Genomic DNA, 15,127 nt, shown 5'->3' with positions numbered 1-15,127 from the left:
TAATAAACAAGAGAATTCCACTTTGTCAGAAACAAATCCACAGAATAGTGTTGCTAAGCTAAAAGAGGATGACCTAATACATATTTTAACACACAGGGATATTGGATTTATGAAGTTTGATACAACAGGCTCAGCAGTTGTAACACATGCACATCACACAGAGATTGTTAAAGTTGAAGCACATGAATTTCAACATAAAGAAGGTCCATTTGATGCCAAAGATGGGCATTCTTTGACTGCATTTTGGTTCAAATGACGCCTTCTGAATGGACAAGAGGTCAATCGTTCCTGGTTGGTGTATTCATCTCTACATAAAGCAGCATACTGCTTTTGTTGTCTTATTTTTCATCTACATGTATGACATCCGATAGTCATAGTCGTCTGCTTTAAAAACACAGGGTGGATTCTTTAAGTGGAAAAAAATTAAAAAGTTTAACTCCCATGAAAATAGTATTTAGCTTCTCAGAATCTCGCATTTCGTGGTCATACTGAGGACATAACCTCAAACGAAAACCCTGGAAATTTCCTGTCACTTTTGCAGCAATGTGACTTTAAACAATACTGGATGGCATTAATATCAAAATGGTTTACAAATTATGTAAGTACATCTAGTAGGCTATACTTCATTAGTTCCAGGTTTACACTTGTGATATCGTGAAGTGTTATATTGTCACTTTATTTTAGGCCTGTGTAAGGCGGTAATTAATTCTATATGTTATTGTCATTAAGTGGGTTATGAGACACAAAACAATAATCAAAACATTTCAGAGGTGGGGGCACTTGACTCAATTATCTGTCTCTTCGATCTATCTACATCTCTGGCTTTATTTGCCGGGCTTATATATCCTAAAAAAGAGGGAGCTTAGCAGACACTCGGACTTTCGATAAGTCACGATCGTTCTAGAAACTCCAGCGCGCATGCTCTCAGCGTCGCGTGACTTCCGCTGTCGTAACAGTAGAGATATACTTTCTATTCTTTGGGATAGGAGAATACTTAAGCTACAGTATGCGACACTAACCAGGCAGTTTAGAGATGAGGTTATGAATTTAGTAGATACATGTTTGAAATAAATATGCTGTTCGATTGAAATTAATGTAAAAATGTGTAGTTGGATCATGTACTGAAGTTTTTTTACACGCTGTTAGGGGTTACATTAACACATTCGGCTTTTTAACTAGAGATTATGGGATATTTTATATCCAATTAATACCAAGATACATTAATAAATTAAATCCATATATACAAGAATTTTACGAGGATAAAATATTTTATTTCAAGCTACATACAAATTGATAATATTAATGATTTACTTGAAAAATATTTGTTTTTAAATCCAGTTATAGTTGATGAAGGAAGAACATTGTATTTTACAGAATTTATTGTGGCTGGATAAATAAAGTAAGACTTCTCTTATATGGACATTTTTACCCTATACTGCATCTATTGAAATGTGGTTAGGTTATAAAGGAAGTTTGATACAACTTTATCATAAGAAGATTACATAAATGTTAGTCTGTATTGCCAGAGTCGTGATAGGCAAGGTTTACAACTTCTGTTGCATTGTGTAAGAAGCGTAAAATTGTAATTCTGATTTTTAAAATTTCAGTTACAGGTGATTTTAAATGACTCAAAAGATTAGCAGTAAAACAAGTCATACATTGCAAAAGAAGTTATCCTCAAAAGTCATAATGGTTTTTGGGTGTAGACACGTGGAGTTTTACTAAAGAACCGCGAGAGGTTTTATATTGTTAAATTGGAACTATCAGTCAGCGTGTAAATTATAAAATGACTTAGAGTAAATAGTGTAATAATCTCAATATATATAACTAGTATAAATAATCATATATGTACTTAAAACTATATATACCTAGTATAAATAATCATATATGTACTTAAAAATATATATATAACTAGTATAAATAATCATATATGTACTTAAAAATATATATATAACTAGTATAAATAATCATATATGTACTTAAAACTATATATAACTAGTATAAATAATCATATATGTACTTAAAAATATATATATAACTAGTATAAATAATCATATATGTACTTAAAAATATATATAACTAGTATAAATAATCATATATGTACTTAAAAATATATATATAACTAGTATAAATAATCATATATGTACTTAAAACTATATATAACTAGTATAAATAATCATATATGTACTTATAAGTAAATATATAACTAGTATAAATAATCATATATGTACTTATAAATAAATATATAACTAGTATAAATAATCATTAAAGATAACAATAAACTGTAAATATTCAGGGAAAATAAATACAATAAAGAGAAAAATAAAAGAAGTTCATATACAAACAAGGTAATCGGCGTTTCTTAATAATCTGAAGCCTTATTACAGCAGAGTTCCGGTGTTCTACGAACTTCTTATAGACGATAAACGAAATGTACATTTATGTCCAATTGTTTCAGTTTTTGGTTGTCCATCTTAAAAACTAACCCGGCTTTTTGAAATACTTCTTCGCCCACTATTATACAAAATACATGTTCATATTTAAAATGCTAAATAATTTTTGATGAAACTAAAAAATTATAACCTCAAAATTAATACTTAAATGATACTATTTACTTTTGATGTTGTACAACTATATTCTTGATTCCTTTAGATAAATGGATAAAAACCTTAATTACTGCTATTTCAAATCAGCGAGCCAATTAAAAGCTTTTCAGTATTCCATACCATGGGCTATATTTTGTGTTACCGATCACCAGCTGTCTTTGTTTCTATCAGTGGGTTATGACAGGTTCGGGTAAATAAACTAACAACTTATTAGGAATATTGAGACTGGTATAGTTAAACGGTCGTGTGGACGTTCCCCATTGCCTTTAAGCTGTCACGATGCCCTAAGGTTTCCTTATCTCTTTTTCTGACTTTTGGCGATTACTGAGAAGAAACAGTTTATACAGGACATCTTATGATTGATAATCACACGCTGTACTGAATAGAAACGATGTTTAATTATAAGGCAACTACGAGACTTAAATATAAAATTCGCGGGCGTTCATAAAGCTAGGTGGCGTAGCTATTTCACAACGAACTCAAGCTACTGCACTGACTAGGTAGCAGGGCTAACTGTAGATGCTACAGAGACTGAAAGTTTGGCCAGTGAACTTCGTGAGCTCGGTAGAATATTGATTATTGTTTCTTGTGAATTATTGTCTTACATGTTTTATTGAGATATTTCTACTCCCAGGTTTTTGTATTATAATCAAGTGTTATGTACATTTGTACGAGGGATAAACCACATGAACAGGGATAGGCAGTGGTGGCGGAACAAAAAGTGAAAACGCGTCCAAACTAAAAGAATTAATGTAAATTTCTTACATTTTGAAAGATTCTGCACGAGCAAAACAACATTAGTTGTTAACGTGGATATGGCATAACTCAAAACTTGGATATGGCATAACTCAAACTTCTTTTCAAGAATTCTGTATGTTTCCTGGTTCAGCAATATTTCGGATCAGCCGTGAACAGAGTTACAAAAGCAGAATGTTAGTTCCTCCTGTGAATCAAAATGACAGCCTTTTGTGAAAAGATTATGAATTAAGGTCGTTTCCCTTTTTAGCACCTACATGGTAACAATTATGAAATTCGCGTGATTTAAACGCAAGTTTGAAATATCTAATATTTCGTGTTTTTAACGATTCGATAGTTTCAATTATAAGCAGAAAAATCAGACCTAAGTTTGTTTGTTAATATACAATATAATGAGACTATCACGAAAAGATTCTATCTAACATTTGCTTATTATACTAATGGCTGGTCCACAAAATGTGATGTTATGAGGCTTAGTTGTTACTAATACAATAGTAAAAACCGCACATTACCAGCTTACAATTTTAAGTATTTTCACGAAAGTAAATTAGCTCGTTTTTCATGGTATTCAAAAACACGCAGGATCAACAGAAAAAAATTATCACCATAAGAAAGAAGAAGATGGTCAACAGCGAGCTGTAACTGCTGCTACTTCAGCTCTGGTAAACTAATGAAGTCGAGTCTGGCCACCAAGCTGGTGGAAGAAAATGGACATCTAGTGCCAGAAGAATTATTGATGAGCCTAACTGTCTGAAGACTGTATGGTGTTTTCTTCACTATTTTTATATGATATATTATCAACTTCGGACGTTTCACAGGGTAAACAGATTGAACATCCTCAACTTTGACTTTTTATATTGTACAAACAAGGACTGGGTCATCCTGATCAACATACTCCAATCATGAACTATTGCCTGATTGCTCACTACCAACATAAAGAATCTTTTATAGAAAAATTCGGTTGTAATCACCAAGGTTAAAACATTTAACCCTATTGTTAGCTGACCTTTCAGATTAAGTACTAAGCATTCTTAACATTCACATTTGTAGAGTAATCCAAGGTTTTGGTCCTTCTGCCCAACATAATTTTGACCACAAATTATTGCCTGTAAACATACTACTTTTAGGTTTAACATTACCTTGAAACTTTTTAAGATATATTTTTGTTAATAATGAATGGAACGTAGAAGTTCAATTTTTTTTCATTAAATAGTCATAAAAGTCAGTACATGACTATGTAAAGCGTATTTTGACGATGAGCACTGCTTTAACTGTATTCACATTCAGACCTGCACAGATCTGGGTTTCTCTCCACGTACAGATGGAGCTTTCGAGAGTCTGGCGGCAGGAGAATACGAGTTACAACAACGAGCAAGTCATGTAGGCATATTAGTATTGCATTCGTGATTCGATGTGACTGACAGTTTGATGTTTTTATAATAAAATCGGAACGCTATTGCGTCCGGACACTAGGATAAACTACCAAAGAACAGGACGTCTGGTCACCCTAGCATTAGTTTATAAATCTACTTGTCTCTGGTGTCGGCAAGGTTATACTGAGTCAACTGAAAGATAATTATTAACTCGTGGTAAAGATTGAGCAAACTTGAGATCCCCGATTAAGGCGAGTTTATTTGAACATGCCCTAAGAGAATGTTATGTACGTTCTAATTACTTTACGATCTCAGCCAAGATCAATGATGAGCAAAGTCTCCATTTACAGAGGCTTGAAATAAACTAAAATGGACTCATCCTACAAGTTACCATTGATAGTATAAAAGGCTTTCGTCGGTTTTTGTAGAAACGTAACATACTATTATCTTTCCCTGTTATTCCAAAAATAGGATGAATAAACACAGGATTAGCTTTCAACGTGGTTCCCGCTGATTTTTCCAAGCCCGTTCCCTTGGCTGTGGTTTCGCTAGATAGTAGATAGGGACAGTGGGAATCTCGTTAATCCATTCATGTGCGTCACTAATTAGATGACGAGGCATTTGGCTACTTTAAGAGAGTCTTAGTTATTGTGGTTTCGCTAGATAGTAGATAGGGCCAGTGGGAATCTCCTTAATTGAATCTTGTTGAATGTTATTGTGAAAGGATGTGGCATGATGGTTTAGAGTACAATTAATGGTTGATAAGTGCAACATTAAATACATAATACCATGTTGAATGTTACTGTGAAAGGATATGGCATGATGGTTTAGGGTACAATTAATGGTTGATAAGTGCAACATTAAATACATAATACCATGTTGAATGTTATTGTGAAAGGATGTGGCATGCATTCCACCTTGCACGTAGGGTTAATTATTGTTAAATTTAAGCAACTGTTTTGCTGCTAAATAATACCTTTGACATGTGACTATAAGCATTATTTAAGGTATAATGGAAAAGCTGTTTTTTAAGCAGGTATTAAAAAATCACTTGCAACAACAAGAGTCACAACCATCAAAAATTGAATGTTATAATATGACAGAAAATTATTTTTTAAAAGTTCTTTAATATAGAACAACAGAGTAACGTAATGTTATGAAAATAAATACCCAAATAAATGGAATTCAGTATTAAAATAGGGATAAAATGTTAAACACAACTTATCTGGATTTGCTGTTACAGTGAAACCATTCATGTTAAAAGGAATACTTAAACGAAATAACTTCAATCCCAAATTGAAGATTTATATTTATTCAAAGTTGAATTTTCATACATAATCAATCTTAATGTGAAAGACTACAACAAAACTTTGCATATCAGTTTTCTTGACATAGCCAAACACACATTTCTCCAGCAGAATTCTGAGAAAGGGTCTTTCACTAAAACCAAAGCACATTACTTGAATTTACATATCAGAATCATTAAACAAACATTCAAGTTCAAAGCCAGAATAATACAAACAATTATATATTGACGGTTATAAACCTTCCATTTCCAAATACAAAGATTCCAAATAAATTATGTTACAATGTTTACTACTCTCAGCTTATTTAAAAACAATAGAATTTGTTCCAAATTGCAAGATACCGTGGACAGAGCTCATAAACTTATCCCCATTTTTCATAAATCAGATTTCTCCTACCACATTTTGTACATTAATATAATTTTGCAGAAAATTCAGCATTCAGTTACTTATCCCCAAGTCATATAATAATTATTACTAGCAGACAATTTTTGTGGTTTTAATGGGCAGGTTTAACAACTTCAATTAAAATGGTTTCTATCCTCTGGGGTTTAACTATTGTTAAATTTAATCAACTGTTTTGTTACTTTTCACATGTGATCTTAAGCACAAGTATTACTTAAGATGTTTCTTTAGGCAGACATTTCCAACAAATAAAATATCATTTGTAACAACAAGAAATACAACAATCAAGAACTAAATTTTATATCATTTGAAAGAAAATTATTTTTTACAAATTTCTTTATTAGAACAACAGGTAAGCTAATTTTATGAAACATATCCATATATAAATTAACTTCAGTGTTATATTAAACATAACTCATGAGGATTTGCTATTACAGTGAAACCGAGCATGTTGAAAGGATAAGATCAAGAACCAACTAGCATAGGAGCAGTGATTCTGATGCTTTCTTAGGCATAAAGGAAGTGAAGAAAAGGGCCATTTTAGCTAAAATGATGAAGCAATGAAATCTAAATAGTTAAATGACAGTTATGTAGTGATCTTGAGGGAGAAGAAATGAAAAGATTTAAACCAGTGGACCTCAGTATTCAGCCGAGTAGAATTATGAGGCTTTTCAAAAGCCTCCTCATATGTTGAACTATGAAAAATATCACTTGTGAAACAAGTGGGAAGCTAATTGTATTGTATCATGCTACACTTTCTCATGTGATACAGTCAATCATTTAAATCATACCATGAAGAGTTTTAATAAAATATCATCATCAGATGGTAGTGACAATGGACTCTACCATGAAGTAATATTTAATCAAATACGGAACTGTACAAGATAACGGATGCACACATGTGAAGGTTCAAACACTACGTACTCATTAAATTTCAGAGAACGATGGATAATTTTTTTCTTTAAGTCAATATCTGCTTCCTTTGGACCCAGAGTAATCTCTCGACCTAAAAGAAGGCATCAACTAAATTAGCCTCATCTAAGTTAGTAATACAGGTCTGAACTGCAACATTTGTAAATGACACTAAAAATCTTTGATTTTTTAACAAAAACAATTGTTTTGTTTTTATTGTTTGTTAAAAGTGTCTTTTTTTAATTTATATCTAAAACTATTATCATAAAAAAATGTTCAAGACTTGAATTATCACCAACAATTTAGTATTTTCTTTCTTGCTCATCTTAAATATTTCTCAGGCATTTTGCAACTACAGAAATCTATATATATATATATATATTCATAACATCAATCACAAATCTCTCTTTAACTTATCAAACGTTTGGAGTGCACGAAATTTGTTTGTTTGTTATGGATTTTGCGCAAAGCTACACGAGGGCTATCTGCGCTAGCTGTCCCTAATTTAGCAGTGTAACCCACTGCCAACTCTTGGGCTATTCTTTTACCAATGAATAGTGGGATTGACCGTCACATCATAATGCACCCACGGCTGAATGGCGAGCATGTTTGGTGTGATGGCCATTCGAACCTGCGACCCTAACCACCTGGCCATGCCAGGCCTATGCACGAAATATAGTCAAATAAATTTATTCCTTGTATAACCAATAAAGTTTGAACCCATTATTCATTATTAATAGTTGTTAATACATCTATTAATAAAGTGGCAAAAATTTAAATTGGTCTAAACCTTTATAATTGCTGTGAACTTGTACATTTTTATTTTTTTTATAACTATAGTTGAATTATTTGATTCAGATAAAAATGACTCCAACTGGAATTATAATCATCTATTTTGTCAAGAAATCAATATCCATATTTAAAGTCAGTTTTCATGTTCCAAGTTTTAGCTTTCTTAGTTAAGAGTAACAAAATCTTATGTTCCATAAGACATCACATTTGAGATATTTTAATCACTATAAAATAGCCATTAGTCATTTATCTATTGTCAGTTTTATACAATACTTTAACAGAAAAGTTTTACTGTAAATTAATCTTAATAAATTTTTGTGAACATAATTTTTTACCTTGCCAAGAAACTGACTGAGCAGGATTAGGGTGCCAAGTTCCTAAGGCATGAAGTGTATCATAACAGTGCTTGCTTGGTTCAGGGAAAGAATCTGAGGAAGACATGTCTGTTTGATGTACTTTCCCAAGGAAAACCTATTATTAGATGGAAAAAAAGAAGTACCATGTTAAGCACATTTAATTCACAATTCATATAAATTATTTTTACATCATATCACCATTCATACACTAGGGGTCAAAATTAGTACTCTCCAACTGGCCTTTGTCAAGCAGTATTCTAGAAGGTCAAATTGAACTTGACTAATACATGCTTGGTGGGTCATTCTATTGAGGATGACAGTTAAATGAAATAAATTGATAATATAAGAATGAAGCTGAATTGTGAATTTACTGGCTCAACATACTTTTACTTCCGGTGTGTTATCCTGACAAATGGAATGTATCTCTACTTTGAAAGTAGATATTCCAGTTCATTATAATTGCACTAAAGAGAAAGTGCTGAGATACAGGGCCGTACAAACAATGTGCAAATAATTCCTAGTCAAATTATTTATGTTTAAAAGTTTTGAAGCAGTGGTTTAGTGACTTCCAGCTTTGTATTTTAACACTTGTTTAAATCACACAAAAATGGTGTGAATGAAAATAAATCACTGGTGAACACTGGCAACTTTTTATCAAAGCTGTAATGCAACTGAGGGTGCTACAGTAAATGTTTTAACTTAAGTGCTATTTTGTTGTTGTATTTTTTTGTTGAAATCAATAAATACCCTATATATAGTTATATTATTCTTTATTAAATAGAAAGTTCAAGTATTTGTGATATAAAAACAAATCTATGTACAATGAAAAACAAAAAACAAACAAACTTGGGTTGTCATCCTCAATGTTGTGTTATAGCTTACAAAGTGCATAATTCTTTATGACATTCTCACATTTTGCTGACATCATGATAGTACAAACTGCAACATTAAGTGTCCCTTATGTGATGCAATTTTAGTGTCTACTGACGAACTGACAAACAAACAGTCAACACACTACTATATTGGTGCGAGTGGTTAAAACAGGTGACCCCTCCAGGTAGTCTTCGCCCCTTTTTGGGGAAAAAATAATTAGTTTTATTGAAAGAACAACAATTTCATAGATTTATAAAGGTGTTAAGTATACAATAACAAAAATCAAAGTCTCAAAGAGAAGGAAGGATGCATTTTTACTGATTTTATAAAATTGGTGTTTTACAACAAAACTTCTGAGATAAAAAAAGCAAGAAGTGCTGGTACATTAAACATGATGAAATAATGCATATCCTTAAAATGTCTCATATAGTCTAATTTTAAATATGTTTTTCAACATTTATGGCCTAGGCCTTCTTAATCAGATAAGAACAGGAATTTTTAAATAGAATAACTTGCACAGTTGGCCAATAGTACTGTCAAGCTAATTTCAACCCCTGTTGGACTAAACAAACCTTATTCCATAACTTCATTCAAGTACTTTCAAGTCAAAATTTAAAAATAGTTATTTACAATAGTTTTAATAGATTTCAATAGTTCTATTCATTTCATAGACATTAGCTAGCATTCTTAATTTTGTGCAAACATTAAAATATTTTATATGCTAAAACAAAAATTCACTGAAGTAACCAAATATATGGAGTTTAATGTTTAATCGGATAAACCGAAATGAAAATGAATAGTATTTTTGCAAAATTGTATTATCATTAAAATCTTAAGCTTTCAATAGTCTACAAAACAAGTGATATTAATAATACCTCACATAAAAACATGAATTTGGTCTGTTCATTTCCTGGATAGCAATAGCCCTGACTCTTCTGAAACATGTCAGCAAAATAAATCCCCTACAGAGAGAGACAAACATTGTATTCTATTCTCTGATGGTCAAAATATCATCATTTATTTATCATACAGATTTGTAATCCAAAAGAATCCATCCAATTATAGAACACATTATAACACTAATGTCTGAAGTGGGATTATTTTGGTGAAAATGAAATATAACTTTGATTAAACTTGAAAACAAAATCAAAATTTGAGATAAAACTTTGCTAGAGATGATGAAACAATTAAAAGGTCAAGAAGAAATGGACAGAAAATTAAAAAAAGATTAAGAAAAAAGTTAAAAGAAAATTAAAAGACCAAGAAGAAATATATAAGAAATTAAAAGATCAAAAAGTAAGAGACAGGAATTTAAGAGAAGAGTTAAAAAAAAAAAGAGACATAATATTTGAAGAATTAAAATCAAAAATAAATCTGATTGAAGATAAGATTGATGAGACTAATGGAGATGCAGAAAAGGACTACAAAAACTAGATTGAAGAAATATGCAGATAGGCTGTAGAAACAAAACTGAAATTACACAAAGTTTGTAATGAAATAATCAAAGTTCAGAACAGCTGTAATGACAAAATAGATGAACAAAACAAAAACAATAAAACATTTTGAAACAAAAATTGGTAAATGCAAAGAGAAAGCCCAAGAACTTCAACCTAAAACACAATTTATTATTAAATATGGAATGGGAGAACTTATTTGGTCTACACATGTTACCACTACTGTTGTGCCATCTGAGACTGAAGGATTTTCCTGAATCACTCCAGCCACAGCACTGTTAAATAAAGTTACAGAATTTAGCTGCCAGTATGACGACATCACCCAATTAAGAAATCAGTGGACTAAAACGGAAAGCTACCATGAGAGACATGTCAGGCTCAGTACAAAATAATTTCCAGAGTGAATGGGAAGAAGTCTGAAAAGCAACATACCAGGCTTGGAATGATAGGATCTTGTATGTCTTACTCAATCTGAGGAAACAGAACTCATCTGATCTGGAATTATGAATACTCATACTCACTCTCCAACCGTGTGGGCAAGGTAAATTCCACTTTCCCCTGGAGTTATGGGGAGGACGTGGAACAAACTGTGCTGAACCAAGGACCCAGGATGGGACCACTCTGCATTCAGAATTATGAGAAGACAATGGACCCTCTTCTATGAACAATGCACTGAACCAATATTGATCAAAAAGAAGGGCCACTCCCAACACAATCTGATAGCCGAACGTCAAATCTGAACTCGTATTATGAGTAGGCTGGTACCCCTCCTATCGACATCTGGAAAAGAATATCCATGGACCTAGCCAGGATGGCCCACAACTTTGCCTTCTTCTCCAAGAGTAGAGGAATTTACTCTAACACTTTGGAGGAAAAGCTTCTGTCTACCACCACAGTGACTGGAAATTGGATGTGGTAAGGACTCCCTAGTTCCACTCGTAGAACCTAGGGAGTAATGTGCATTGGGGAGTCCTGAGGAATAGTGCAATAAGTGAACAAAATTTCCTAAATTTTTAAAAGCAAACCGACCCCAATTTATTCAATCCAATGATCAGCAGAGATGGACAGGAACCCTTATGCTTTACTCAAGATAGTCCATGAGTGGCACTCCAGCATAATACAGTAATACCACCCAGTCAGCCTTTAGGTGGTCTTATGGAACACCTCATTTCCACAGAGCCTGTTGCAACCTGGATAAAGTATATTGAATTAGTGGTTGCTAGTGTGGAATTGGTTTGATAAAAGCACACCTGTCTGGGCAACACTCGCCACAGAGTGAGATTCTGTGAAAATAGGGTAAGGGACCCTGAAAGGTAGCAATTAAAATACTCACCCTCTGTATAATATAGAGGAAGTGGTTAAGATAGTTACAGGGGGTAGGCAAAAACCCTCAGATGAAGATATTGCCAGGTCATGCAAATAATGTGAGATAAAAGAATTGGGGGAGACCCACATATCAGTTCACACAATGTCCTCTAGCAGACAATTCAATCAGGCTGCTAAGGACATAGAAATGTGACAAATCTAAATCTTCCACAGAAGATTCCTTGCTTTCAAAGAGAGCCCAGAATAAAAAGGTATCTCTAAAGGTATTAGTGTGGGCAAAAACACTTCCAAGACTCACTGAACATGACAAGGATCAAAATCACGTCAGTCATAGAAGTGAGAAATACTGATCAGATGAATCAGTGAAAAGGATTTATCCACTTCCTTGTCTGACAATGTCTTGGGTAAGAAGATCCTGTCTAAGGACATAGGTAGAATGATAGAGAAGTCTGTGGATCAACAGCAACAAAAATATACATTCAAGTAAAGGTGATATGTGGTATATGAGGTCACAAACAGGTCTTGAAAAAGGACACATAATGTAAATTAGGTAATTGTAATGGTAATTTGGGCAAAGATTCCAAAGCGACTTAAAAACCTAGAGAGTACTAGTGACTCAAAGAATATTTTGTCCTGAGTATCAAATGGTAGTTGATAAGGCCTCCATATAAAGGGTAATTATGGAAGATGCAAAAAACCCTTGCCAAAGAGCCAGATAAAAAAAAAAAAAGAATTATGGTTACCACTTCTGATCAAAGTGGGTTCAACTTCCTCTCAATACACCATTGCCGATATGTGTGTCATTTCCGGTGATAAATTTCTATCGTGGGATTAAGAAAAGACTGAGACAGATACATGGTAACCTTAGAAATTAAACCCCGATGCAGTGCAAAAGACTGATAACCTTTATGCTTGAAGCTTGAGCTTCTGTATGTCCGGGTGTACCATGTGAGATGGCCTAAGAAGAAGTGGAAGAGGTGGACACTCCTGAAGGTACCACAGAAGCAGAAACCAGGGTGTAGATGCCAATTTGCTATAACAGGACCCGACAATGTGTTGGAACAAATCTTAGTTAGGACCTTGGGTAACATATGAATTGGAGAGAAGGCCTAGAATAATAATCCCATCCCATCCTGATGGAATGCATCCATTGCCATAATCTGAAGGTGAGGTGCTGGAAACCAAATTGTCATTAGTTGGGTGTTCCAATGAGGGGCCAGCCCACCAATCAGAGTTGCAAAATGTATGGTGAATCTGTATGGATTAAGACAATTGATCTGCTACTGCAGTCATCATGCATGGAACATGGCAAGCTAGTAAGATGATCAGATAAAAGTAGTCCTGAGAAACACAAGATACCACCACCACGGAATTGTCAGAGTGAAGCCTGACAATTTTCCCTTTAATAAGCCCAGACCATAAGACATTGCTTTTGAAGAGCAGGAAGGATTAAAACATTGTGTAGGGAAGCACTGTCATCAGTGCATAGACCCTGGAATTCCTGACTATTGGTATATGCACCCCATTTCTGAAGCGAGGCATTCATGATGAGATGGAATTCTGAACAATGTTGCAGGAGAGAAACCCATATCTTAGTAATATCCCGACTTAACAAGCACCCAAGATTGAGGAATGATCCTGACTAAGGAAAGTAGGGAATCCAGTGAATAAATGTTTATGATCCCTTGGTTGCATAAAGACCATGAAAAGCATTTCTTGTGCTCTCATTCCAAAGGTATGAGGGATTCAAGTAATGCCCACATTCCCAGAAGAGAAAAAAACATCTGTGAGTGAGAAAAAGAGAGGTGAGTAAGAATCAGGCTTCCTGTTCAATAGCTTTGAGTCAGATGGGAGTCAGCTGAGCCTGACTGAAAGATGTGATGACATATTGAATTAGAAAAAGGTAATGTATCAGCTCTGAGAATGAAGCCTGCTTTAGTTGTTTCTGAAAGTATAATCAGGGTATGACGTTCTGACCTGAAAGGTGCTCACCTCTCATAACAGGATTAAGATAAACGTCATTAATTATATACGACATTCACAAACTCAAGCATACATAATTGCATATTCCAACCTAAAATATCCTATTTACATAATAAACTTTCATTGATATTATAGTATACTTTAATAGGAGAGTGATACAGCTTCTGTGTGCAGTAATCCCCATAAGCACTAGAAGTTGAACATAAGCTGCAGCAATGTTAGTTTTCAATGTTTCACCATGTTTGTGCTTTTTGTTTTTAACCTCTGGTTGATATTTATTATGTGGTCTTTCCTTAACTTGCTTGATTATATTAAAAAATGATACTAAAATTTAAACTTATCAGTTACAACTGTCATTTGAATTATCTTCAATTTGATTTTCTTTTAATTGACTTTTTACTTTTGAGACTTGTCTCATTTTCCGTTCCCAGTTTTTAATCCAATGTAAGAGTTTCGTCTAGTACTCTTGAAAGCTGTCTTTAGGCCAATGCACAATCTTTATACCCAGCTCATTTCCTTTCTAGCTTATAACAAGAAACGATTCTACATATTTTACCAAAACAGACTACCATACAGGCGTGTATGCAGAATGTTTGAAAGGGGTTCTAACTTGTGAGATCAAAAGCCAAAACATTGTGAGAAGCACAATCAGCATTCAAAGCATGCTAATGGTACAGGGGTCTGGAGGCATGTCCCCTAAGAAAATATGTAAAAATATAGGTGCTATTAGATTAAATCTGGATGCAATTTTGCATGAAATACAGCTTAAACAATTACATGAAAAGTCAACAAATCATCATTCTGTTGTAACACTACATGGGAAGCTAGACTTAAATTAGTATAAATATGCATGTTTTATTATAGTAAAGTACTATACTATCTACATTCAGAGTAGTTATTAATGGTTAGATTATATACACCTGGAAAAAAGTTAAGCACCCCCAAATATTTTTCAGGATTGCTTATTGAAAATAAGGTTTAATTTTC

At 33.3% G+C, this 15,127-nt stretch overlaps 1 protein-coding gene across 1 annotated transcript in view; it reads right to left on the bottom strand.

Moving 5' to 3' along the window:
* Positions 1 to 6,019: 6,019 nt before the first annotated feature.
* The window catches only part of LOC106469919 (poly [ADP-ribose] polymerase 1-like), a 36,238-nt gene continuing 27,130 nt past the window's right edge, over positions 6,020 to 15,127 (bottom strand). The window contains exons 8-10 of the mRNA XM_013930437.2: positions 10,253 to 10,339; positions 8,484 to 8,619; positions 6,020 to 7,450 (exon numbers count right to left, since the gene is read on the bottom strand). Of these exons, the coding sequence (XP_013785891.2) occupies positions 7,308 to 7,450; positions 8,484 to 8,619; positions 10,253 to 10,339 (366 nt within the window). The 3' untranslated portion in view covers positions 6,020 to 7,307. The remainder of the gene's footprint in view (positions 7,451 to 8,483; positions 8,620 to 10,252; positions 10,340 to 15,127) is intronic.

This window comes from Limulus polyphemus, unplaced genomic scaffold, assembly GCF_000517525.1.
Source record: "Limulus polyphemus unplaced genomic scaffold, Limulus_polyphemus-2.1.2 Scaffold3722, whole genome shotgun sequence".
In the NCBI taxonomy this organism is placed as follows: domain Eukaryota; kingdom Metazoa; phylum Arthropoda; class Merostomata; order Xiphosura; family Limulidae; genus Limulus; species Limulus polyphemus.
This window is presented reverse-complemented; position numbering and strand designations above follow the sequence as displayed.